The following is a 26,432-nucleotide window of genomic DNA, read 5'->3' on the forward strand; positions in this document are numbered from 1 at the left end:
ACTGGAAGGCTCCTCTCTTCCCTGAGTGGGCTTTCATTCTCCAACGTGGTGGCTCAGGCTTATTCATGTGGGGATGGTCACAGTGGACCTCAGAGGCTGAGGTGTCTACACAGATCCTTTATAGCTATAAACTATGAGACCTGAACTCGTGTTCTCACAGTGTTGTTTGCATTCTGTTCTATCGATCAAGGCCAGTCCCTGGGGAGAAAAATAGCCTGCATGTCTCAGTGGGAGGGGCTGCAGGGCACTGTGGCCAGTTCTGCAATTTACCACCCGGCAAAATGAGTGTTTTTCCTGGGGTGCAGTTGCGTAACTTTCATTAGCTTCTCAGAATATCACCTCCAAAATTAAGAACCAGTATTTTAAATTATTTCACTACTGGGGCGTGTGGGTGGCTTAGTCGGTTGAGCGTCCGACTTTGGCTCAGGTCGTGATCTCACAGTTTGTGAGTTTGAGCCCAGTGTCGGGCTCTGTGCTGACAGCTCGGAGGTTCTGTGTCTCCCTCTTTTCCCCTCCCCTGCTCATATTCAATCTGTCTCTGTCTCTCTTTCAAAAAATAAATAAACATTTAAAAAATGATTTCACTACTGAACAAAAAGATTTTTGGGGGATCTAACTGATGGATACTTCCATGTAAAGACCTCGGTGTATAGCAATGGGATTCCCAGTTGTTCCTGTTGAAGGTTATACCTTGTATTTTTTTTTTGGGGGGGGGAATGTTTATTTTTGAAAGACAGAGACAGAGAGTAAGTGGGGGAGGGGCAGAGAGAGAGATGGAGACACAGAATTGGAAGCAGGCTTCAGGCTCTGGGCTGTCAAGCACAGACCCGACATGGGGCATGAACCCACAAACTACGAGATCATGACCCAAGCCGAAGTCGGATGCTCAACTGCCTGAGCCACCCAGGTGCCCCGGTTATACCTTGTATTGAGGCATCAGCACAGTCCTCTCTGACTTCTCTTTGGAGCCTGACAAACCAGAACTGTTGCTAGTGTATCAACTAGCTTCTGTTGAGTAACAAAGCATTCCAATGTTTAGTGTCGAACAACCACCATTTATTTGACTCATGTTTCTGTGGATGAGTGGATTAGGCTGGTCTCGGCTGGGCTTTCCTATGTGCCGGCAGCCCCGTGCGGGTCAACCAGGGGCCCTGATCCTGGGAAATGACTGGGTGTCCTGACGCGGGGTGTTTGGGCTACTTGTCTCTCACCACCCAGCAAATCAGCCCAGGCGGGATTTCACTTGGGGGCAGCAGGGTTTCAAGCTCTGCTAAGGCCTGGGCTTCTGTCTGTGGTCGAAACAAGTGTCAAGAGCAGCCCAGAATCACGCGGGGGTAGACAGACTCCTGCTCTGGCCGGGGGAACTACAGAGACACAGCAATGGAAGATAAAGAATCATGACCACTTTTGTCATCTCCTCCATCTACTCTCTCCCAAGTAATTCCCTCTTGTGCCTCAAATTTAAGTTATATATGGTCTGCCCCTGGATTCCTCCTATTAAATTGTAGTTCTGTGTTCACGATAGTTGTGGACATAGCAGCAGAAAGTCACACTTACATTTAAAAGAACCTGCAGTTTTTTTTTTTTACAATCAGTTGATGCTAACCACCCCGCTTCCCACTGATTTTTACATTCATGTTAAGTATTTTAAACGTATAAACAAATTATGTTGATGTGATTTTCTAAAGAACATGATTTGACTTATTTTCTACTTCCAGTCCTCTTCCTTGTTCCCTAATGCAAGCCGCTCTGGAGCCAGACTTGCTTTGCTGGAAGTTTCTCTACACTGTGTTTGATAAAGGGTCTTTAGGGACATCCCAGCCATACCTCTTAGCTTGGCATTTCGGAATTTGTGTGATCTGGCCTCTTTCCCTTTCCGCTTTTATTTTTCCCCATTCTCCCTTGATCACTGTTCATTATAGTTAAAGCAGATTTCTTGCTGTTCCTTGAACACATTTGCCCTCCACAGTGATTCTTAACCATCCAGATACATTTCGTGGCTGTCACTGCGTGGGTGCCTGTGCAGTACTGGCATTTGGTCGGTGGAGGCCAGGGATGATGTTAAATGTCCTGCGGTGCACAGGACAGGCTCCCACAGCCAAGGATTATTGAGTCTAAATATCAGAGTGACAAGATGGCGGCACCCCATCCTACACGCTGCTGTCTCTGGGTGTTTTTCCAGGCGGCCTCAGGCTGTAAGCAAGGCTCCTTCAGTGTTGCCTGTGGAAATGTCCCTCATCCTTAAATGGGCAGCCCAGATGCCAAGCCTTGTAAGAAACCGGTCCTGGATGTCTCTCCTCCTCCCTCCCACTGTAGGCTCTCGGAATCATTTCTGTGAATCACTGAAATGTCTGTTACTTGGTGTGTTGACAGTAATTTGTATCCAGCACTGTTTTGTTCATATTTTTCCTCTCTTGTATTATAATTGAGCGTGTGTGTATTAACTCTTCTGCTGCGCTCTGGATTCCTGGATGATAAGGATCTTATTTATCTGTGTTTCTACTAGAGCACCTACCACGTGCTTTACATACAGTAGGTGCATAATTAATATCGAGCAGGTGAAAATTGTGTATCTTCCCATGTCTTTTGATAGGGTTACTGTTTCCAACAATTTTCTTAAAAGGACTTGGTAAAAAAAATGCATTGAGCTGAATGTGAGCTGCTTTGGTTTTGTTTGTAATAATTTGAGTCAAATTATGGTAACAAATTATCGTACAATGCAATTACTTGTGTTTATTTCTGCAGCTGTTTAGTGAAAAAATAAGTGGCGTTGAAGGAACGAAACTCGATGACGAATTTCTTGACATGGAGAGGGTAAGAGAGCATGTTAATGTCACTTGTATTACATATTTGGTTTTCACTGTGATATGAGATGTTCTGATATCATAAAGGATATTAGAGTGGCAACCAGGGATATAAAGGCCTACTGACGTGGAGGTGGGATATGGCTAGTTGGTGCCCTCTAGTGGACAAAAGTCAGAATGCTCAAAAGACGGTCAATTTTGGCAAACCATCATTGCAAGGAAAAACCAAACTAATTGTGAGTATCTATTCTGGAAAATCAAAATGTATTTCTGGAATGAGACCATTCAAATACATAAAGGCTGATAACACCATGTGGAAGACTCTGACTCTGCTCCCACGTGTTGCAGTAGCTGTGTAGCAAATAACATTGATCTGGGTTCTGAGAACCAGCAGTGTGAACTTGGATGAGCTTTTTCCTCTTTTCTGACCAGTGACACAAGGTGGATACGTGTGCTCTGCTTGCCTCACATGGATGTTGGGATAATTATGCCAAAAATTAATGGATATGAAGGCACTTAGGAAATATGATGAGGTTGTTACAGAAATGATTGTAACATGTGCCAAAGGAAGACTATAGAATCTGTGCCCCTTAACCTGTTTCCAGGTCAGCTGTGTGGAATAGGTCAGGTGGAGGTAAAACTGGGACCACTAATAGTTCCCAGCTTCCTCTCTTTCCCTCCCCTTTGTCTTGGGCCCTTTAAACGTAGCCTTGTAATAATTAGACTCCCCAGGGTGATGGGCATGGAGGAGGGCACTTGTGGGGATGAGCACTGGGTATTGTATGGAAACCAACTTGACAATAAACTATTAAAAAATAATTAGACTTTCCAGATGAGAGAGGGCAGAGACTCTACCTTCAAGTGTAACATCAGGGATATAGGATGTTGCAGGTTATAGAGCTGTCAGCAGGTGCAGGGGAGGTTGTGACTTGGGAGGTTCCTATTTTCAGCATGCCTGGTCCTGGCCAGACTGTCTCCCAGGGAGCTCCTTACTTTCTGGGTGAGCACTGTCAAGTTTCTAGAAATGTTAGCACCTTGAGAGGGCAAAACATATTTTGTTTTGCTTTTGAGAAAACTTAATTTCTGAAAATTGAAAAACAGAAATAGTTTAGCATCGTTGACATACCTGAAATGACTTTTAAAAATCCCTTGGCATATAAAGATATTATATGTAACTTTATTACTAACAAAATGATTCAATTTAAATGTTAAACTTATAACCACATTTTAGCAATTTCAGTTGATGGATTGAGATCACTCTTGTTTACTTCCTTTCCCTCTTAAAACCCCAATGAATGACAGAAGAAGTATAAAAATAAAATCTATGTATTTTCTTACAGCAGTGAAAAGCCTGGAAATATCTAATATGTGACCAAAAGTTTTAAGGACTTTTTGGAAGAGATGAATTAGATGCTTTCAGATCCACCTAAAATATGACACAGAAATGCCAAAGGAATGGAGATATTCCATGACAAATCCTAACCACACAGAAGTAGAAGGCCAATAATAATGTCAAAGTAAAATTTGATGCAGAAAACACTAAGCGGGAAAAGTTGTAAAAAATTATTAAAAAGATGCAATCATGCAGTCTGTTGGGAAATTGTAACGGTTATGAATCATTATGCACCATATAACATGGCATCTAAGTACGTAAGGTAAAAGTTGTCAGAAATACACGGAAAATTGACAGAGTCCAGAGTAAAAAATTTCACATACCTCTCATAAAATAACAATAAGTAGACAATAGTAGATTGGCTCATAGATGATTAGTATAAAATATGATTAATAACTTTGTTTATAAATAGATGCAGATCTCTGCATTCTTCAAAATGAGAATCTTTGTAAGTCCCTTTAGAGCAATTAAATAGTCAGTTATATATTAGGCTCCAGAAAAAAACTAAAAAAAATTCTCAGTATGAAATCATAGCACATAAGGATTACAAGGAAGGTATACTTTCCCAGTGAGGAGTGTTTGGAAATTTAAAAACATGTGAAAATTATTCCTAGCTGAAATGGAAATGACAAGTAAAATCAAAGTTCATTTAGTCATGAGAGACCAAATTCTGTTATGTTAGAACCTGTGGTATATGACTACATCTTTCATACATTTAATAGAAAATAAATGTTAAATGAATAAAGCATATAAGCCAGGAGGCTAGGAAAATAATAGCAAATTAAATCACTCTAGCTGGAAGGAAGGAATCCATAGAGATAAATAATAATAGGAAACAATAACAACAAAAAGGTAGAATCTGTAAATAAAACCAGGCAGTATTTTTTTTTTCAAAAAGCTACTTCTTCCAAGTGTGAACAAGAGAGCACAAATATATTACATAAGGAGTAGAGAGGAGATAATGACAGGTATGGATTCTTTTTTAAAAAATTTAAAAATGAAGTAGCATTGCTAGGAGCTCTCTAGCTGAGACTGAGGTGGCACTGGCTTTGGGTCACCAACATTTGAAGGAAATTCCAGATTTAATCAACCAACAAAGATGCATTCACAGCAGGTAGACTTCACAAAAACAGTTTGTACCTGCGTACTCACACCTGTTTGTCCTGGTGGCTTGCGGAAGCCGGTGTGTGGCGTTTTCGTCAGCTTGAACGGTCCCCACCCCTGACATTCTCAGTTATTCTGGGAGGGAGGTTTTGTTTTATTAACTTATTTATTTTTAAACCACATGGATGTTTTCCCCCAGCGTTCACCTTGCTTGCCTGTATTTGCCAAGGTGGTTAGTGGGCATCCTCTTTATTTTGTAAAGGGCTCATTCGCAGTTTTGATTGCTGGGCTGTCCCGGAAGCTGTTCCAGGACAGTCACGTCAGGCTGTTAGTTTTCGGCCGTTTGTTCCTTGGCTTTTTTTTTTTTTTTTTTGCCCCCAAAGAGAGAAGGATCTAAGGTAGAAGGTACCCCTGCCCCCGATCTCATCATCACCCTTCAGAAATGGCTGCTTGGCTTCCTGGTTGCTTTTCATGTCCAAAGAGTGTTAGAAATATGGAAAGGAACACTTAATTAATATCGAATTTCTGAAAGTTATAAATCTAAAACCTAGTTTTTCTTAAGCATAAGCTGAACCTACGAATCTTATTTATAAATTTAGTAATTTCAACATAGAAATCGTTTTCAGTTATTCTTCGTTTTAGTTTCCATTAAGTCATAGGCTTAACAGATTAAATCCTTAAACATTTATCTCGTTACATAATTAAGCAAATTCTCTTAGACATTTCAAATTAGAATCACAAATGCAATGCATGGAATTCGCTCCAATGTCACATCGAATTTAGAAAAGCGTTTTGCAAAGCACTTAAATTTCTTGAGATGCTAAGCACTTAAATTTTTTGAGATGCTAATAAAACAAACATTTAGGTGATCATATTCTCTTGAACATTTCAAAAATCTTCATAAACAATTGAACATACTGAAGAAAGTTCAAAGCTTAACAGAACTCGCTACAAGGCCAGGTGCACGTATGCACACGTGTCTCATGCACACAGCGGGCACCATGCACATCAGTAATACAAGTGTGATTCATTGCTTCATCATTTTTAAAAATTTTTAATGTTTTTTATTTATTTCTGACAGAGAGATAGAGACAGCATGAGCAGGGGAGGGTCAGAGAGAGAGGGCAACACAGAATCCTAAGCAGGCTCCAGGCTCTGAGCTGTCAGCACAGAGCCCGACGCGGGGCTCGAACCCACGAACCATAAGATTATGACCTGAGCCGAAGTCGGACACCCAACCGACTGAGCCACCCAGGCGCCCCCATTGCTTCATCATTTACGTGCTGTCGTTTTAAACCTTCCTGGGGCCCCAAATGTAGGTGCTCAGCTAACGGGAACAAATTCACTTTCAGGCTGGCTGAGTTCGCTTGGTTGGAAGCTTCTGACCCTGACCAGATCATAGATTTTTGAATTACAAAAATGAATTTCTTATAAATCACCCTACAACTTGCTTTCTTTCCTTGACAATGTGCTGTGGGCCTCCCAGTACATACGGAGCTTTTTTTTTTCTTTTTCCTTTTTTTGGTCTTGTGATTAAACAGAATTTCTTTATTTGAATGTCTCACAGTTTATCCAGGCACTCTCTTATTGCTTATAATTCAAGTTGGTTTCAGGTGTAAAAAACTTTTTCTTTAACATTTATTCATTTTTCAGAGACAGAGAGAGACACAGTATAAATGGGGGAGGGGCAGACAGAGGCAGAGACACACTGAAGCAGCTCCAGGCGCTGAGCCGTCTGCACAGAACCAGACGTGGGGCTCGAACCCACAAACCGTGAGATTATGGCTTGAGCCAAAGTTGGACGCTCAATTGACTGAGCCACTCAGGCACCCTGGTTTCAGTTTTTAATATGACATAAAATGGCCTGACATCCTTTCATGTCATTGTAATTGGCTGGTGTGTTTCCAGACACTGGGTCCCCGGAGGTCTGATTACAGGCACACCAGTATGCCCACGAATAGGTTCTTGTCCCTTGATCTGTTTTGCACTCCCAGTGTGTGAAAGTGCCCATTCCTCCACACCTGGTTGACACCTAATATTGGGTTAATTGAAAAAACCTTTTTTTGTCAATCTGGTGAGTGGGAAGTATCTCCTTTTTGATTTATAATCTTTTCGAATATTTTGTCAGCTGTTTGAACTTGTATTTTTCCATTTGTTTTCTTGCCATTTTATGTCCTTTTCCCTCTTTCCTACTGGGTGGTTTTATTTGTTTGTTTCTTTCTTTTCTTTCTTAAATGGGAGTTTTGAGTATAACGGATGCCAAGCACGGGTCCTTTCGACAGTTTCCTTTCTCTTTCGTTTTACCATTTTCGTCGAACTTGATGTTATTACATCTATTCACTGTTCAGTCTTTAATTTTATAGGGTCAGAGTTTTGGGGGGCGCCTGGGGGGCTCAGTTGGTTAAGCGTCCGACTTCAGCTCAGGTCATGATCTCATGGCTCATGAGTTCAAGTCTTGCATCGGGCTCTGTGCTGACAGCTCAGATTCTGGAACCTGCTTCAGATTCTGTGTCTCCCTCTCTCTCTGATCCTCCCCTGCTCATGCTGCCTTTCTCTCTTACAGAAATAAATAAAAAACATTAGAGAAAATTAAAGAAAAGAATTTTGGGTTTTGTATCATGCTTAGAAGATTCTTCCCACCCCCGTATTTAAAAATATTTTCCTGTGTAATTTAGCTCCTTTATAAATTTTTAGGTCTGTGTTTAAGCCAGTATATAGCATGAGGCATGAACCCAAGTTTAATATTAGTTTGCCAAATTGTAACCACAAAAAAAGAAAAAATGAAAATTAACATAAGATTTGAATCAATTTTACGTGTTAATATGGGGGAGGACTTACGTCTTTGCACAATTAAACTTTCCCATGTAGGAACATGGCTTTTCAGAAAGAGGTTGTACATTTCTCCTTATATTTATTTCCTTATTATTGTGTATTTTTACATTGCTCTTATGAATGGGATCTCCTTTTCCTTTATATTTTCTTTCAGGCGGTTGAGGGTATGCAATGAAGCTATTGAAATGTGCCTATTTAACTTTATCTTATATTCTCACATTCGGTGTCTGGCTAATCTGTAGCCAGTGTCCAGAAATGGTTTTGTGGAAGGAAGGATTCAGTCTCAGCATGGAAAACCTTGGCTATTCACATCTTCTGCCCACAGAACACGTGGGTGTTTATTGCTAGTGGTAATGCTAGTGGGGATGGTTCTTTCGTCGTTGATGTACCGTGGTCATTTCTACTGCGAATCCTTGTTAGGGAGTCCTTATATGCACAGACACTCAAGTTCACCCAGCAGATAAGGAAGGTTTGGCTGAGACGTGCTGGTGCCAGCTGCAGACACCTTCAGGCATGTCCAGTCATCTGGTGGAGCAAACGAACTTGTCTGAGTTTTGTAAATAATACATGACGACTCATTTTATGTGAAAAAGAAACTGAGATGAATGTTCTCCAACGTCATGGGGAGGGAGAGCTGTCCCGAAATAAGAATGAGAAAATATCGTTCTCCCCCAAAACGTTGAAGTTCACTTGAATGAAAATCTATTAATAGTGTTATAAGTATTAAATTAGGGGCGCCTGGGTGGCTTAGTCGGTTAAGCGTCCGACTTTCGCTTAGGTCATGATCTCGCGGTTCGTGGGTTCGAGCCCTGCGTCGGGCTCTGTGCTGACTGCCAGCTCAGAGCCTGGAGCCTGTTTCAGATTCTGTGTCTCCCTCTCTCTCTGACCCTCCCCTGCTCACGCTGTCTCTCTCTCTCTCTCCTAGAAATAAATAAAAAAATATTAAAAAAAAATAAGTATTAAATTAATGCATATTACTTCTCTGTTTTTCTGTGAATTCATTGTCATTTACCAACATTTTTATGTTTGTGTGTGTGTGTCTTTTTTTTTTTTTTTAAAGAAAATAGATGTTACCAATAAAGCTGTTGCAGAAATTCTATCGAAAGCCACAGAATATCTTCAACCAAATCCAGGTAAAGTTAGAAAATGTCTTGACATATTCTATTGTCTCCACTGTCATAGACCAACAACCCATGTTTACTTGGCATATGGCTGATGTGACTTAGGAACATTGTCATCTGTGTCCAAATTATGAATTTCAGTTTTTCAGAGTCAAGCCTCCAGTGACCGAAGGTAGTTTCAGGGAGTCCTAGCTGATGAGAAACAGAGCGGATAATCCCATGATCTGTGGTGACATCATTTGCATGGAAGCTTGGTCTTAGCAGCAAGCCACTGCTAAATAAAGACATATTTTAGGAGATGCTTCAGAAACCCGCTAAACGTGTTATATATGTTTTCTTACTCAGGCATCTCCCCTTTTAGAAAAAAATTCTGCCATCCTGCTCTAAGAGTGAAATCGCTTTCACTTTGTAGCTCAGATGCTAAAGAAACGAGGCACGGAAAGGTCCTGTGTTACATCAGCTTCTTGACAGAAGGTTCTTAATTCCGTGGTCGTGAAGCAGGATCCCTTGATGGGTTTTTCCTGGGTTGTAAATTACAGAAACCAACAGGGGGCAGGGCACCCAAGCCTCGAATTCTGCAAATTTCCGAAACTGCCTTTCCTTTTTAGGAATGTATTACTTGCCTGGAGTTACTGTGACTCCTTCGGGCTATAGGAATCCCCCACCGACCCAACCATCTGAAAACCTAGACAGGAAAAGTTTAGAAACATAATTTTTATCAAAATCACATCCAGAGAGGCTGGCGGGTATAGAATTCTTTAGAACTGTATAGAGGATTATAATTTTAAGAGCCATAACCGTGCATCTCTTCCCTGGCCTCAGTGATTGAGATGAGCTACGTAAGTTCCTTTTCCTGATAAGTCCATCAGCACGTATTTAGCGAGTACTGACTTCGCACAGGGGCTCTGCTGGATCCCTGGACCCAGAGCCCGCCCTCAAAGAGCCGACATTGGAAGGGGGCAGGAGTCGGCAAGGCCACACTGTTTCCAGGGTGGTGGGTGTCAGTCACGTGCCGGCCACCTCGCAGGCCCCCTGCGCCTTCTCCTGACCGTGGGAAGGAAGAGCTGGGAGCCCGAGCGGGCCTTGAAGCAGAGCACAGCCTCTGTGCACAGGGACCAGCGGAGGCGGGCAGGATGCGGAACGGCTGGCCCCGGGCGTGTCCGGAGCCTCGCCGCTCGAAGTGTGGTCCACGGACCCGCAGAGCCCACCCAACCCCAGAGGCTGTGGAAACGCGGAATCTTGGGCCCATCCCAAACGGACTGAATCAGACTTCGCGTTTTCACAGGATCCGTGGGTGATCTGTATGCACTTCAGAGTTTGGGAGGCACTGACTGGGCTAGAATGCATTAACAACAAACATGTGCTTATTATAGTAAAAGAGAACAAAAGTGTACCTCTTCTCTTCCTGGAGTTATCCCAAACAGCGCAAGCTGGGATGTGCTTCACTCTCTAGCCCCTGGAATAAAAGCCCAAATTCTTAGCTTGGTATTCAGTTCATAGTCCTATTTTCCCATAGAGCTCTCCTGATTCGTCCTGGCTTTGTTTTTTATTTTTTTTTGTGGGGGGGGAGGCGAGCACAAGTGAGCGAGGGGCAGGGAGAGGAAGAGCGAGAGAAGCAGGGCTCAGCCGAAGCAGGCTCATGCTTCCCCGATGTGGGGCTTGAACTCACGAACTGTGAGATCAAGACCTGAGCCGAGGTCGGATGCTTACTGACTCAGCCCCCCAGGCGCCCCCTGATTCATCCCATTTTAATTTCAGTGAAGGTCAGACCAGCCTCCTCTTTATCTGTTGGTTCTGTACCATAAACATCCCATCTTCCGTATGACTGACATGATTTCTGCACTTTGTAGGGACGTCTTGCTGTCTTTATTCAGCTAATTGTCACAGTCACAGCACACTATTTGCACAGTGCATCTCGTGTATCCTGCCCCTGGCAACTAGTTCTGGGCTCCCTTAGGGCACCTGCTGTCCTGGGTGTCTTTGGATCCAGAGGAGCTGGCATTGTGTGTCACACAGAGCCCGGATCAGTAAACCTTGGTGGCCTGAGTTGGAGAAAAGAAGTTCAGAAGCAGTGGCCGCCTGTCCTTTCCCTAGGGACGGAGGACCTGCCCTGCCCTGAGAAGAAAAAGAATCTAGAAAATCATATAAGAGATGAAATAGGTCACATAGATCCCTTTCGAATGCTCCAGGCAGCCCACATTTTGTCTACCAGGGTGACCTCAATTTTGCCGTCAGTTGTTAAATGCGATGTACCTGTCTCTCCACCTTGTCATTTTAAGGAATTACAAATGACAATGTTTTTAAGCATACAGAGCTAAGCTAGGGATGCTGAACACTGTGTCGAAGATCCGAGGACAGGTGAAAACCACCGGGTACCCACAGACCGAAGGCTTGCTGGGCGACTGTATGCTGAAGTACGGGAAGGAGCTCGGGGAAGGGTCCACCTTTGGTGAGTGTTCACAGATCACCAGGGAGTGCTGTGTGTGTGTGTAAGGATGGAGGGAAGGAGGGGGAAGGGTAGAGAATGAGGGAGGGCAGATGGGCAGAGAGAGAAATCCAAGCAGGCTCTATGCTGACAGCAGAGAGCCCGATGTGGGGCTCAAACTCACCAACCGGGAGATCATGACCTGAGCTGAAATCAGGAGTTGGACACTCAACCGACTGAGCCACCCAGGCGTCCCATAATGCCTTCATGTTAACAAGCTTTATTATTATTATTTTTTATATTAATCACATAATACGTGTTCATTGCCAAAAGCTTAGGTAATATAAGCTAGTGAAATACAAGGAAGTAAATGCCAGCATCACCCACAATCTCGTATCCGGTGGTAGACCCTTTGTTTAGTCTCATCTAAATTCACACACACCTTTACAGAATTAAAATTAAAATAGAGAGCTATGGTATCTCTACCTTTATACCATTTTGAAACCTGTTTATTTCCATCGACTGAATCATGATGGTGTCACAAAATAATTAACTTTCTACGACACAGAAAGTTTGTAAAGGCTGTACAATAGCTGATGTGTCATGGCAGACTTAATTCAGTCTACCCTGGCTATTGGATATTTAGATATTTTTTCTTTATGTAAAAAAGTTTACATAGTATTTATAACCACCATTTTTATAATCTCTGGGGATGTCCAAGATTATGTTCCTGAATTGAAATCCCTGGTACTGAAATTGTTAGGTTGAGAATATGCCTGTGTTTTTCAGATTTTTGAAGCATATTCCCAGCGGACCCTCCAGAAGGGTTATGCCAGTTTGATACCTTTGCCGGGAGTGTGTGAGAGTATGTTTGCCAGCACAGTTCCTAACTATGGGGATTATTTTTCGTTTACATATAAATCACAGATACTTTGATACACAGCATATAAAATTGATCTCTTAGTGCTCCTTTAATTTCACTTTTTGGATTATGTGTAAGGTAGATTTCTTTCCATTTGTCATTTTTATGAAATATATATTTGTATCTTTTGCCTATTTTTTCATCAATGTGTTCATTTTTTCCCCCTTACCAGTTTAGGAGCTCTTTCAATGGTTAGGATATTTGCTCTTGGTCTGCCTTATATCTTAATGCAGTTATGCCCCAGGTAGGCATTTACCTTCTGACCTTGTGGATGGAGGCAACTAAAACGGAATGATTTTTGGTTTTCATATAGTGGGACTCCTGGGTCTTTGTGGTTTATGGCTTTCGTTACTTTGTTTAGAAAAACGTTTCCACCCCACCCACCCCCACAAATGGTGTAAATGTTTTGTTTATCCTTTTCTTTTGAAACACGTTTCCTTTTCTTACCTTTAAATTTCCACGCTCCTGCTTTTAACAGGCACATACACTGTAGTAGGGTTCTAATTTTTTTTTCTCCCAAGTAAATAGCTAGTTGTCCTAATACCCCATTGAAAAGTTCAATCTTTCTCCTCTGATTGGAGAGAAACGTTTTGTTACAGACTAAATGTTTATATCTCAAGTTTGTTTCTGGTCCTTTTTTTCTGTCGTCTTGGTCTGTACCTTGCTTTGCTCCAGCATCATATTTTAAGAATTGTAATTTTAAAGTCTGTTTTAATATACTTAAACTAAAATTTCCCTTTGTTATCTTATTGTAAACAAAACATGGATATACTCAACTTTTTATTTCAGATGAAATTTAGAGTCATTGTAAGTTTCCTTTGCAAAAAACAAAAAACTCATTAACTTTTGATTGAGATTTCTTTAAATTAATAAATTGGGGCTGAACTGAATGGAACCTATTTAGTCTTCCAGGAAAATTAGTCACTTTTGCTATCCATGTAGTGGTTAGAAGGCAGGGTGTGGGCACTGAGAATTCAGATACTTGACTGTAGGAATTGATCTAGGAAATTGGGGGAATAATCTCTTGAAACCTTAAACCCAATACTAAAACATTGATTAGCTGTAGGGGTAACAACACCCGTCAGAGCCGTAGAATATGAGTTTTATTTTATTCCACCCGAATGAGTGGGGACAAGATGGCCTGTTCCTTGTCCTGAAGGCAGACCAGCTGAGGGGACCGGTGAGGGGACTGGGCGGCCCTCACAGCCACGGCGGTCCTGCGGGACCCTGGCCGTGGCGACTGGGCCGGGGCTTGGGTGGGCACACAGTCTGATAGCTTCCCAGCTCCCCAGCAGCTTCAGGGAACTTGGTTAAGGAAGAGAGCTGATGTCGGAGGGCCTCTGGAACAGATGGGTTGCCCGCTGTTTCTAGAAAGCAGCTGTACTGTCTGATGCTTTCCTTCCGGGCTTCCACGGTGGACTCTTCCTCAGATGCAGAGCCCTCAGTGATGGGGCCCGAGCCCCATGTCCGCAAGGAATCCAGAGCCTGAAGCCTGAGCAAGGGGAGGGAAGGTCAGGTCCATGTGGGTGACCGCCGAGATTCAGAACTGATGTTTGGACTCTTCAGAGGAACATTTGGAAACGTTTCTGTCGAAGCTGGACTTGACACTGTGGGGCGTGGCCTTGGTGGCAGAGGGGCAGAGCCAGTAGCCTCGGTTTCTGACCCGTTAGGCAGGAAAGAGTCCCCGGGCTGGGAAGGAATGTCTCCTCTTTACCCCAGAATGATTTCCCTGGGAGCTGAGAGACCCCAAACTCTACAGTTTCATGAGGTCAATTTGGAAAACTCCAATACAGGAAAAACAGTTTGGTTCGGGGCCTCACGTCCCAGAGATGCCGTTCAGAGAAACGGCAGCTCTCGTTCTGCTCAGCCATCAGGACCCCTGCTCGTGGATCACGGCGGGTCAGCTGGCACGGAGACACCAGAGTGCAATCCCACAAAGCCCACCTGTCCCAGCCCCCAAGTCCAAGCGCCGCTGGCTTGGGCCTCATCGCAAGAGCAAACCTTGCCCATCCCGCTAAAGGGCTGTCCCATGAGACAGTGCCAGGCTTTCTTTGACATCTAAGCCTGTCACGGAGCCTCAGAACCATCTAAAGGCTATGGGGAGTGACCTCAAGATCTAGGAGCTAGAAGCTGACGAGAGGTTTTGTTCACTTCTTTCTATTGTAATCTTTATTGGCTGATACTTAGCCCTGATGAATGAATCCTTTTAGAGTTTTTACAAAGAGGGGTTTTGTTCTCCAGCTTCTAAGGAACCCTAGGTGCCAGTTCACCAAACTACAGATTTCCCCGCTCTCTAAAAGTAGAGCATTGCTACCAAGCCTTTTGGAAACCGAAATGGTGTAAAGCAAAGAAGAAATGGCCGTTAATTTACGTGGAAAATGTTTTGAGCTTTACCAGACTCCAAAAAATAGCCTCTTTTCGAGACTTGTCTGGCATCTTAGGACACATCTTGCTAACGTGTGCACAAAATAAAATCAAGCCAAAGCGCAGATGCTCACAGACGCAGCTCAAAGCTGGGGGTGGGGGCTGATGCCGAAGTGCTATACGCAGTAGGTTCTCACTACTTGGGGTACGCACTGCCCCTAATGGCTCCCTGCAAAACGGGCTGAATGTTACTCTCACTTTTCACCTTTTTTTTTTTCTTTTTTCGGTGAAAGAAAAAATCCTCTTTGGATTTCTTCCAGTGAGCAAAAACAGATACTAATTATTGTAGGTCTCTGGTAAAGTGAGGGGGCGCACCACAGACTTTCGAGAAGCTGGCTGTACCTGTTAACCAGTTTTTAAAATGCTTTATCCCCATCTAGTGGCCAAAATGGTAAATGCTGCAGTCTGTCTGAGCCTCCGACCTTTATTTTATAGCAGACAGAGTACAGTTAACATAGGAAAATAAGACTTTCTTTCTCTCTTCCTCTTTCCTTTTCTGAGTCAGGATTCAGCAGTCTCAGGGTGATTCCCTTTTTTTTTCACTGCCATCCACAAACGTTGGGGAAAGAATTAAATAAATATCACCGCTAACCTCGGGTACTCTGCTAAAGACCCTCATTTTAAATTTGTGTTTTGTATTCAAGGTAGCGCATTGATAGAAGTCGGTGAGTCCATGAAGCTAATGGCTGAGGTGAAAGACTCTCTTGACATTAACGTAAAGCAAACTTTTATCGACCCACTTCAGTTATTACAAGACAAAGATTTAAAAGAGATTGGGGTAAGTCTCCCAGGCTCTCAGTCGGCCTGATGCTACTTAAAATGATGTTTATATTTAAAATCATTAGAGTATTTCTGTAGGGATTCAGTGAAAGCATCATCTTGTCGTGGATGGTGAAGAAAATAACTCCTCTATTTTCCTGGCTCACTGGGAAAGGGACATAGGACCTCTTAGCTTTTTATTCTCTATGTTCTTAAACAATTTTTCCAGAAGCTGTTCATAGTCTCGACTGTGCTGCGTCTCAGACGTCAGGAGCGGGGAACCTGCTCCCTTAACACATGGCCGACCTCTGTGGCTGCCAAACAGTGCTTGGCCCATAAGCAGCCAGGCTAACCGTCCTCATCCCTGTTTTACAGCCACACATGGAGGTGCAGAGCATATAGGAAAGATGCTTCTGGGCTTTTATCCCATATGCTCTCCTCATGTCTTCATTATGGAAGTAGAACCAGTGCGTTTCACTAAAATGCTAAGTAACGTTAGCTGCATACTTCACTGGGCTGGCCTGTTGTTGTGGGTACATTTGATATCAGATCCCTGTTTTCCAAGAATTAGAGGTGTAATCCCTCATACAGCTGTCCTGTCTACAGTATTTCTGACATGGGATCCCTCTGCTTGAACACAAACTGTGATGGGAAACTTCCTACCACATGAGGCAGCCCACTCCACGAATGGACAGGTCTAATATTTATAGTAGTTACGTTTTCAAAAAGGTCCTATTTTTTTTTTTTAAAGAAACCTCACCGTTTCAGAGATTGTGTGTGTCTGTTTCTCAGTATGTACATGTTCATCGACGGCATTTATTCAACTTGTTCTGTAATTATTTGGGAACTTTATGGGAGATGCCAGAGTATTCTGGGGGCTACTAGAAATCTGTGCTTTTATAATCTGCTTTTTGGCAAGGACTTGACAGTAGTGCCAAAGGAAACATGCTTGTTTTTGGTATAGTTAGTTTGGTTGGAAATTATCTGGACATTATATCATAGAGCTGAAGTGAGGGGCCCTATAAAGAACTTTGGGAAATGAAATCTGAGTGCTGATACTGTGTCCTTATGTTCCATATATATATTCTGCCATCCACATGTCTATCCATCCACTCATCTATCCACCCACCCTTCCTTACATTCTTCCATCCAACCAACCATATCCCCCCACCCACCCACTCACCCACTATCCATCCATCCATCCATCCATCCATCTACCCATCCATCCATCCACCCACCTATTCCATCCACCCACTTATCCATCTGCCCGCCCATCCATCCATCCATCCAACCATCCACCAAGCCACCCACCCATTTTCCCACCATCCATCCACCCAGCCACCCACCCATTCACCCATCATCCATCCATTCACCCACCTATCCACCCATCCATCCAGCCAGCCAACCATTCACTATTCCTTGACGACCTGCAGTAAAGGCAGCCTCTAGTGGATGCTGGGGACACATAGACGTGTAAGATGCGTCCCTGCCCCTAGACGAAAAGCAATGTCTATATTCATGGAAATAATAAAGGCTTCTTTGCTCCATGTTTTGAGTGTATAATTATCTGAAAGACCCCTGTCTCCTTTAGCACCACTTGAAAAAGCTGGAGGGTCGCCGCCTGGATTATGATTATAAGAAGAAGCGAGTAGGTAAGATACCAGACGAAGAAGTCAGACAAGCGGTAGAAAAATTTGAAGAGTCAAAGGAGTTGGCTGAAAGAAGCATGTTTAATTTTTTAGAAAATGATGTAAGTATTTAAACCAAACAGGAGACTTTTAATGTGAATAAAAACACTGACCATATGAGTAGGATCAACATGTTGAGAAGCTCTGGAGCATTAGTTTTACAAAAGCTTCCAGAATTTTCTGTAACCATTATGTCCTGCCTCAGACATTGCTTCAGACATTTGGCGAGTCCCAGCTCAAACCTCAGATCTCAGGATTGCTCCGGAGACGTGCTCCGGGAGCACGGGGTAGCCCCGGGGAGGGGGATGGTTTGGGGGAATTGCAGAGCAGACAGTCTTTGTATTTGAGGCCATAGCATTGTGACTGTGCCGCGGAACGCAAAGCCCACTTCATGCGGTAATGTGCGGTTTTGCTAAGACTGAGAGAAGCAGTCTGTGAGGCAGATGTTTGAGGATGAGAATTGACTTGTCATCGCGAACATGTAGGATTTAAACGCGTGACCTACATCATTCAGCTGTACCATAGTGGTGCCTGTGAACTCAGGAATGATGAAGGTCTGGACACACATCCCTCAGAAATGCTAATATTTTGTTGTACTGTAATTGCCACCACCGGCTTTTACTTTATTTGTCCATGTGAAGTCAGATTCAGCATCTCTGAGGGCGTGGTAACACCCTACTAGGCACTGTGAAGGCTGAAGGCCTCCCTTCGTTGCCCCGGTGATGAGTCCTTGGGCATTTGTTACTGCCTGATGGGAAGAGCCTTCTCCCACCTGCTTCTCTGTGGCGCCCCTGCCCTAACGCCGGCCTTGCTCATGCCATGAGTCGTTTGGGCCCAGCCTTAGCTTTGGACCCCTTTTGCTGAGCTTTCAAACCCGTGGGGACAAGTCAGAGGATTTGTTTATCTGCAAAACCATGTTCTACTTATATAATAGTTTATCAAAAGGTACGTTAAAGTCTTGCACTTTTGAGTCAAATCAAATAGAATGTACTGAGCATCTTTTATTTGCCGTGGTGACATTGGTGGGGGGGTTATTATATTCATTGTTGACAAGACATTAATCCTGGAGATAACAGTTTGAAAATCCTGTGTCCATTAAACCTGAGTGCTGAAAAGCACACTCGATTATGTTCCTCCTTTTAATATTTTACCATGGTATTTACATCTTACAGGAAATGAGAAGAGGTGTGAACAGTTGGCTGTTTTTCTTGTTTATTTTCCCTTAAAAATTTCACTTTCCCCTTGAGATTGTCCCCAAGCAGTAGGCAATTTTGCTTTTGTTTTAGATTTCTATATTTGATGTTTTGAAGTGTTCAGAAAGTGGCTTTGAGGTGTGACGTGTCCGACGGACGTATCCCCACCAGGCCATCGCAGACGTTGCCCCTCCAGTCCCGTGCCTGTTCGTGGTGGATTTGGACTCTGAAGATGAGTCTCGCTTGTCAGCTCAGGGCTGGGTCCGACGGCTGTGCCGGCTCATTTCGGGGATGGCCTTCTTCCAGAAACCAGCCACAGAAGTGGGAGGAGACCGAAGTCCTAAGGCGGCTGAGGACTTTCCGGCCGCCTTGGAACTAGGCTCCTTCCCTGTCTCTGGCCTCCTCCCTGTGGCCGGCTTTGCCCGCGGTGGTGGGCCCGGTGCTCAGGTTGGCGATTCTTGCGGGAACGGCGATGGTGGTGCCGAAGAGGTTGCTGGTTCTGATGACAGTGATGGTGGCAAGTGGACCATTTTCTGAGTGGCTCCTGGTGGAGCGTCCGGGGGTGCTGGGGGCGTCTCCCCAACGCGACACCCCCGCGTTTACGTTTTCCCCTTCCCAGGTTATAGTTGAGGAGACCCGCAAGTTACTGCATAAGCTCCAGAAGGCTGCCCTCCTTCTCTTCTTGGGACAACAGCAGGCAGACCCAGAAGGGGACTGTCTTGTCCTTCTCTGTGTCCGTGTGTCTGGGCCGTGCCCGGGTGGTCTGGCGTCTTCTCCAGCTCAGCCCTTGGACACTGCTGTGCTAATGTGGAAGTGGTTGTGTTCGGGGGTCAGCAGCGGGTGGGTGGCGTGGTGGGGAAAGCCGGGGAAGCCATGCATAGAGGGAGGAGGCATACACGGGCTCTTGGCCCTGCCCTTGACCCTTATGTACGCCCAGGCCAGGCCCAGCAGGTCTGCAACCCCCCGGCCCCTGATTTCCTGCTCTCTCCAGGTCATCAACCCCATGTCCAACCTTTGCCGCTCTGCCCCATGACCTCCTTCATGCCGTGGGAGGTCGTGGGTGGTGCTCACGATGTCTCTGTGGTCACATGAGTTTGGCGGATGGTAGTGGAGACAAAATTGGGCAGGTTTTTTTGTCACAAGACTTTTCCAAGTCTTTATACGACAGTGTGAAAAATTAATCTCTAAGAGCCTGCTAAGGCAGGGTTCACTGGGAAGTCTCTCAGACTTGTTTGGGCATCATCGTTATTGCTGTCATTTCAAGGGGCTGGTGCCGTGGGGCATGAGGTAACACTAGGAAATACCGGACTCACTGAAAGAAAGCACACCCAGCAAGGAGCGAACGGCCTGGGTCCGGTTCCGGTTTCACTTCTGCTCAACTGTTTACCCCTGGAAAGTCACTTTGACCTACAGGTACCAGGCCTGACGAGAACAGATGCATGCGAGACACCCTTTGGAAATTGGGAATAGAAGCGTAAGAGGCCATTATCTAGGTTACTGATATAACTGCCTTGCTCGGACTTTCTCAGAAGCTCTGAATAAAGCTCTTGCCCCATTGGAAAAGGCACCTGTCTGTGACCAGACTCCTTCAGCTTCTCTGAGGAATCCGGAAAGAGTGGAGGTCTTTGAGACGACAGAGCAAGAAGTCACTTGGATGATAGCGATTCCTACTGAAGATAGCCTCCATTGGAAACATGCCACTTTGGTTGTGAAAGGGGCCGGCTTGTCACATTCCAGAACAGGTGCCTTTCCTCATTCAGGCACACTCAGCTCACTGCAGACTCCTGAGACCTGGGCGCAGGCCATTACCCGCTCCTGCCCGGTATCTCTGCCCGTGCTGTGGACCTCAGAGTGTGCCCCTCTGCCCACCGCCCTGGCTGCTAACCAGTCCTCGGTAACTGACTTTTTGAAGGGCCTGAGGAGGACAGTTCAGAGCCCTACTTGTATGTGGCCACCTGTTTCCATATCCCTCCCCAACGTAGAGAGCCACCCTTATCACAGTGCGTCAGCCTTCGAGCCCTTCTTCCTTTGGGGACAGCCCTAATCCTTTGCACTTGGCCCACAGGCCACCCTAGTGGCTCAGATCTCATTTAGGAGTCCCTGAGGTTCCAGCCACCCCCCCACCCAAGGGACCCCTTGTATTCACAGTGCACAGCAGTATGGGGACGTCTACACCCTGCCTCCATCCCCAGGGCTCAGAACCCCCAGCAGCCTCAGCTTATAATCAGCCATTGGTTTGCAGCTAAAGAGGGTTTTGAAGTAGAGTGCACCCACGGGCGACACCCAGGAGATGCATGGACTCTCTCACCCCTGAGAAAAGAGCGAGGAACCACGGCGTGGGGTGGGGTCAGCTGTGAAGTCCTCAGGCCCAGCCACGCGGGCGCATCCCCCATGGAGTTGGGTTCCTGGAAGTCTCAAGGCAACGGCTCCCCTCCCCCATATCAGGGGACCCTGGCCAGGGCTACTCCCTGTGCTAGATTTTGCTTCTTTTGAGAGCAGTCTAAAGCGGCTCAGAAACAACTGTTTCCTCTTCTCCTGTAACAAGTCACCACACATGGGTGCCTTCCGACAACACGGATGTGCTGTCGTACAGGCGGGGGGTCAGAAGTCCTCACATCAGCACCTCGGCAGCGCTGCGTTTCGCCCGGAGCGCGCAAGGGTGACACCGTTTCTTTGCCTTTTCCACCTTTCAGAGGCTCCTGCTTCCTGAGCCTGGTGCCTGCTCCCGATTCAAAGCCCACCGCCGTGAGGCGTCTTCACGCTTACTGTGCTGCCTCTCATGCGCCTCCTGCTTTGACGCTGACCCTCCCATCTTCCTCCTCTAGGACCCTGTGATGATCTGGGTGCACCCAGATAATCCAGCTAACCCCCCAGTTCAAGTCCCTTACCTCATTCACACCTGTAGGGTCCCTTTCACCGAGAAATGTGACATCATCGCAGATTTGGGGAGACAGGCTTGGATGTCCCTGTGGGCCGTTTTTCTGTCCACCAGTTCTGTCCTGCTTCCCCGGGGAATGTTGTGTGGCCTCCCTTCCTTCACCATCGGCTTACTGGGAAGTCTGCGCCTGGCCAGGCGTGACCCTGTCTGGACAGCTGGGCCTCGTTACTCGGAGACGGGAGTCAGTTCTCTGGCAGTTTTCCTCTATCTGTGTCGTGCAAACCCTCCCATGGTGTAGGTCACCCTTTACTCTCAAGATGACACCAGCACAGGGCCACAGGCCCCAGCTGGAGGCAGAATTAAACCTCTTTTCTCATCCCGGGTGACCTTCCCTGAGTCAACAGGTGGATTCACCAGACTGAGTGGTGTGGCCCGTGGAAGAAACACTTTAGCTTCTGGACAGGTACTCGCAAGCCTGGCTTCATCGCCACCTTGGCTCTGCCTGTCTAGGTGTTTAATTCTACCTGGGCGTGACGGGAGGCAGGGCCCCCTGTGCACACCTTGCCTTGTACGGCCCGGAAGCCTCCCTGTTTTGGCACAAAGAGGCAGATAGTCCCCTTGTGGCACCACGTGGCTTCGCTGTCAGTAAGCGACTTTGCAGCAGGGTCCCTCCTCTTCAGTAGGTGTGTCGGGCGCCTCCTTATGTGGGCACGGACCGCCCCACGGCTCTCTCCCAAGTTCTAAGGGGCCTTGGGATTCCTGTCCTTCCCAAAGTCAGCCTGCGAATGAATAGTTCCAGACACATCTCTACATCGCATAACCTCCTTTAGCCTACCAGACAGGGTAGCTTTTCCCTCCGCACCTCCCTACACAACCCCCCATAGGTTTCAAGGAATATTCATTTAGCTCTTATTCCTTTGAAAATGAGAGATATCAAACATCTTTCAAAGTGCGGATTGAAATAGAAACTAAGTTTACTAAAAGCAGGGAGGCATGGCCCAGATTTGACCCTGCATGCAGCTCTCCTGCCATCGGGAGTCTTCCTTCTGCAGCAGGTTGTGCTGGGGTCGCGTTAGACCGTGGCACCAGACAGTTTAAACATCAAAGCCAAGGAGGTGAAATGTAAGAGATCCTTAGGATTTTGTAGCAGCCTGGCTGTCTTTGTTTTGTGTATTGGGTTTGGGGAAATTTAAGACCAAGGCTTGTTGCTCTTTCTGCCACAGAGCGTGGTGCGGTCAGTGTAACACGACGAGATTTCCTCGTTCAGATGCCGATCACAGTGGGGCACAAGCAGAATGGACGTCTCAAGTGTGGGCTTGAACCTGTGTTTAAAACGCTGGGCGTGGGTAAAGAAAGTGAACGTCTAGGCAGCTGAGGCATGGTCTGGAGCAGAAGCGGGAACAGCTTGGGTCTTTGAAGGTGAATGCATCCCTGGCTGGTTTTGGGGTGAGCATGTAGGGGTGAAGGAGCAGGGCCGTCTTTGCCCCGGAGCTACTCAGGACATGGAGGTGATGCATTAGGCTTTGGGGAAGCTTTGGAAGGTGGGGGGTTGATTTTCGTTTGCGTCCTTCACTGGAGTTCATGGGACCCATGCAGGGGTCCTCATCCCCTCACCCCAGAGGTCCGCCTCTGAGGCTGGCTGACATCCGCGTAAGGAACCCTGCTTTGGTGTAGCAGCTGCTCAGACACGTTGGGGAGCAGGGAGGTTCCCAGGTCCCGCAGGAGACATCCCTTCCTAAAATGATGCCTCCCCAGGTCTTCCAGGCTTGCTTATGTGATGGAGCTTTTTTATTTTAGTTTTTTTTTTTTATTTGCATACACTGTAATTTGGTCACTGACTTCATGAGTGTCATGATTCATGGGAACGAGAGATGCCAGAGGCTGTATTGTTCATTCCTTGTGGCTGTATGTGTCTGGACAATGATACTGTACTGATGGCAAAAACCACGTAGGGAGGAAGCCGGTCTTTGCCCTGCTGCACACTCTGCCTCTCATTTCCCTTCTTCGGTGAGAACAGCTTAATTTATGGAACTTCTCGATTTGACTTAGCTAGAAAATGCCCACAGAGATGTTTCACTGAGGAAGCAGTTCATTTACTAAATGCCAGCCTCACTTGTAATTGGAAAACACTTTATCTCTCTGTTTTCAGATGCATGAACTGTAGAGCATAAAAAATCTCCTGAGAGTATCATCATCTAATTGGAAAAACAAGCTTTTATCGAGTTAGATCAAATTTTAATCACAAATAAATCTGAACATGGTTTTCTGGAATGTATAGCTCTCCACCGTGGCCTGGGTGATTATTACTACGCGGGGCTCCAAGATGAACGTGAAATGAAATGGACCGGAGCCGGGGAAGACACGGGGGCCTCCGGGGAAAGCTGGGTCTCTCTTGCTGGTTTCTCTTCTCTCTGAACATGACATAGGCTTTGGAATAATTTTCCCCTTTCGCTGCAGGTAGAACAAGTCAGCCAGTTGGCTGTGTTTATAGAGGCAGCTTTGGACTATCACAAACAGTCCACAGAGATTCTGCAGGAGCTCCAGAGCAAGCTACAGATGCGGTGAGAGCCTTTGCGTTCCTTACAAGCCCGGGCTGCAGGGTGGAACCCCGTCAGAGTCGGTCCCTCCGTCCGCCCTTCATCTGCCCCTTCGCACCACCCCGTCCTGTTCTGAATTTTCTTTAGCTGGCTTTCGCCATTGGATGTGGGAGAGCGCGGAGATAATAAAATACGCGGCTCTGGCCAGTGGGCGGAGCCGGGAAAAGCAGCCTGGCAGTTTTTCTCCCTTTTCGGTTCACTGAAGCCCTTTCCCGTGACCTGTGTTCAGGGCCCCCAGATAGACTTGCTCACCCTGCAGGACCATCCTGGTTTGAGAGCTTAAGCTGGGGATGGCGATGGCACGGACCTCCTTGCCAACACGTCGGGATGCAGAGAGGCGTGACATGAGACGCAGAAAATGTGTAAAAGATGTGTTTTTTCCTCACCAGTACATATGTGAGGCCAAGTTCATGCTACTGACTCTGAGAGGTGTTGAAAGAGTCAGAAATAACCTTCTGAATGATCAAAAAAAGACTGCTGTGTCTCTTAGGCTTTAATGACGATGGTTCTATACTTCTTTGAAAATTAGTAGTATCATATGTAGTATGCACAGTAACCCCACTCATTAAAATAATGGGTTAACAGATCTACCCTATTCATGACCAGGCTTCATAACAGAATATTGTCTTTATATGGGGTGATGATAATGGAAAAAGTTGGAGGGATGCGGGATGCTTGCTTAAGTCAGTGCTAGAATGACAGAGGGAAGACACAGGTGTGGCCGGTCTCTGGGCCTGCACGCAGTGCTCACATGAGCACATCCGCACAATCCTCTCTCTGTATGAGCGGAAGGAGAGGAAAGGCAGCGAACGCTATAGCTAACGCTATTGAATGCCCAGTGTAACCTGGCACCTGACCGATGCCTCAGAAACCCTGTGAGGGACACCCCCTTGCAGATCCATAGTTGACGAACTCCACTGGGGATGTCGCAGCTCTTGCTTTGAGCTACGGTGCACACAAATTACCCCCGTCACAACCACCACCATCACCCCACCGTAGACTCCTAGACTCCTCCGCTGCATGCTCAGAGACTGGGGTTTCTTTGTCGGAAGTCTGACTGGTCTTAACATGCATATTTCAGAATATCAGCTGCGTCCAGTGTCCCCAAACGAGAATATAAGCCACGGCCCGTAAAAAGGAGTCCCAGTGAACTCAACGGCGTATCCACCACCTCATCAGCAAAGACAACAGGTAAGAAGACCATTCTGCGTTGCTAAGTGTGCTCTTCAGGAGGTGCTGCCGGAAGCTTTTGCCTGCTGCTTGTTGCCGTATTTGGTGTGAGACCCTGGCCTTTTTCTTGGGCTGTTCGGTGAATCCCCTTTCCACCCCACCAGTGCCCCTTTTCCTGCTTCCTGGTTTTGGATACTTCTATCAAGTTTTGAAAGCCAGCACCAGGAAGGATTCCAGCACTTCTTGCCTTTGTTAAAACCTTGGCCATGGAGTCTTCATGCTCCATTGTCCTCTGTATTTACATTTTTAACTCTTTCAAAGTATTTCCCTAGTTTCAGAAAAATTTGAACGTTTGTTGAGCACCTGCTATAAGCTAGGCACTGTCTTAAGCGCTGCATCATTATTTTTTAATTAGACAAATGACACCCATATATTCTTGGCTGAAATGATCCATCAGAGAAAAACAACATTCAGGTGGTAAAAGTGATGCTGGTGGGTCTTGTCATCAGGCCCTTCATCCCCGTCCCTTCCCTAGATGTAGCCGCTGTTAACAATCCGGTATGAACACTGTCCTGTTCATATGCACGTTTATGTATACACCCACACTATATACGCACAGTTTTAGATTATTTTCTGTGGCTCAAATACAAGATCATACTAGGTGTATTCTTCTGCATCTTGCTTTAGTAAATGGATCGCTACCTCTTGGCGTTATTTCCACATCACGCATATATATCTATCTCTAGCCCACAATTTTTTAATGGCTTCATAGTTTCCATTATATATTACCATTTCCCTATTAGTGGACATGAAGGTTATTTCCAGTTACTTGTTAAAAGCAATATATTTCATCTGCCTCCATGTGCTGATGGGCAAGTCTTTCTTGGAAGTGGAATTGCTGAGTTAGAATGAATACACATGATAAATGATGGTAGCTATTGCCAAATGACCTTCCAAAATGGGCATGGTACTATTGGTGAAGTAATACCTGTTCCCTGTACCCATATTATTCGACTTCCATTTTTGCCAAGCATTCATGGGTAAAGTGTTCTGTCTTCCTTTGCTTTTCTGGAATAACTAAGAAGTTGAACTTTTTTTTCCTATATTTTAGTTTGCCATTTG

At 45.6% G+C, this 26,432-nt stretch overlaps 1 protein-coding gene across 2 annotated transcripts in view; it reads left to right on the forward strand.

Annotated features, from left to right (window-relative positions):
- SH3GL3 (SH3 domain containing GRB2 like 3, endophilin A3) overlaps positions 1 to 26,432 on the forward strand; it is a 127,104-nt gene that overhangs the window by 78,675 nt on the left and 21,997 nt on the right. Inside the window, exons 2-8 of one of the 2 annotated variants that reach the window (XM_039216448.1) lie at positions 2,746 to 2,814; positions 9,194 to 9,266; positions 11,560 to 11,703; positions 15,670 to 15,803; positions 17,376 to 17,534; positions 24,001 to 24,104; positions 25,222 to 25,331. In XM_039216448.1, coding sequence (XP_039072379.1) covers positions 2,746 to 2,814; positions 9,194 to 9,266; positions 11,560 to 11,703; positions 15,670 to 15,803; positions 17,376 to 17,534; positions 24,001 to 24,104; positions 25,222 to 25,331 — 793 coding nt within the window. Of the gene's footprint in view, positions 1 to 2,745; positions 2,815 to 9,193; positions 9,267 to 11,559; positions 11,704 to 15,669; positions 15,804 to 17,375; positions 17,535 to 24,000; positions 24,105 to 25,221; positions 25,332 to 26,432 lie in introns of those variants that run through there. The other variant, XM_039216455.1, reaches the window with a different exon arrangement.

The sequence above is a fragment of the Hyaena hyaena genome, unplaced genomic scaffold (assembly GCF_003009895.1).
Source record: "Hyaena hyaena isolate Hyena2069 unplaced genomic scaffold, ASM300989v1 scaffold_13, whole genome shotgun sequence".
In the NCBI taxonomy this organism is placed as follows: Eukaryota; Metazoa; Chordata; class Mammalia; order Carnivora; family Hyaenidae; genus Hyaena; species Hyaena hyaena.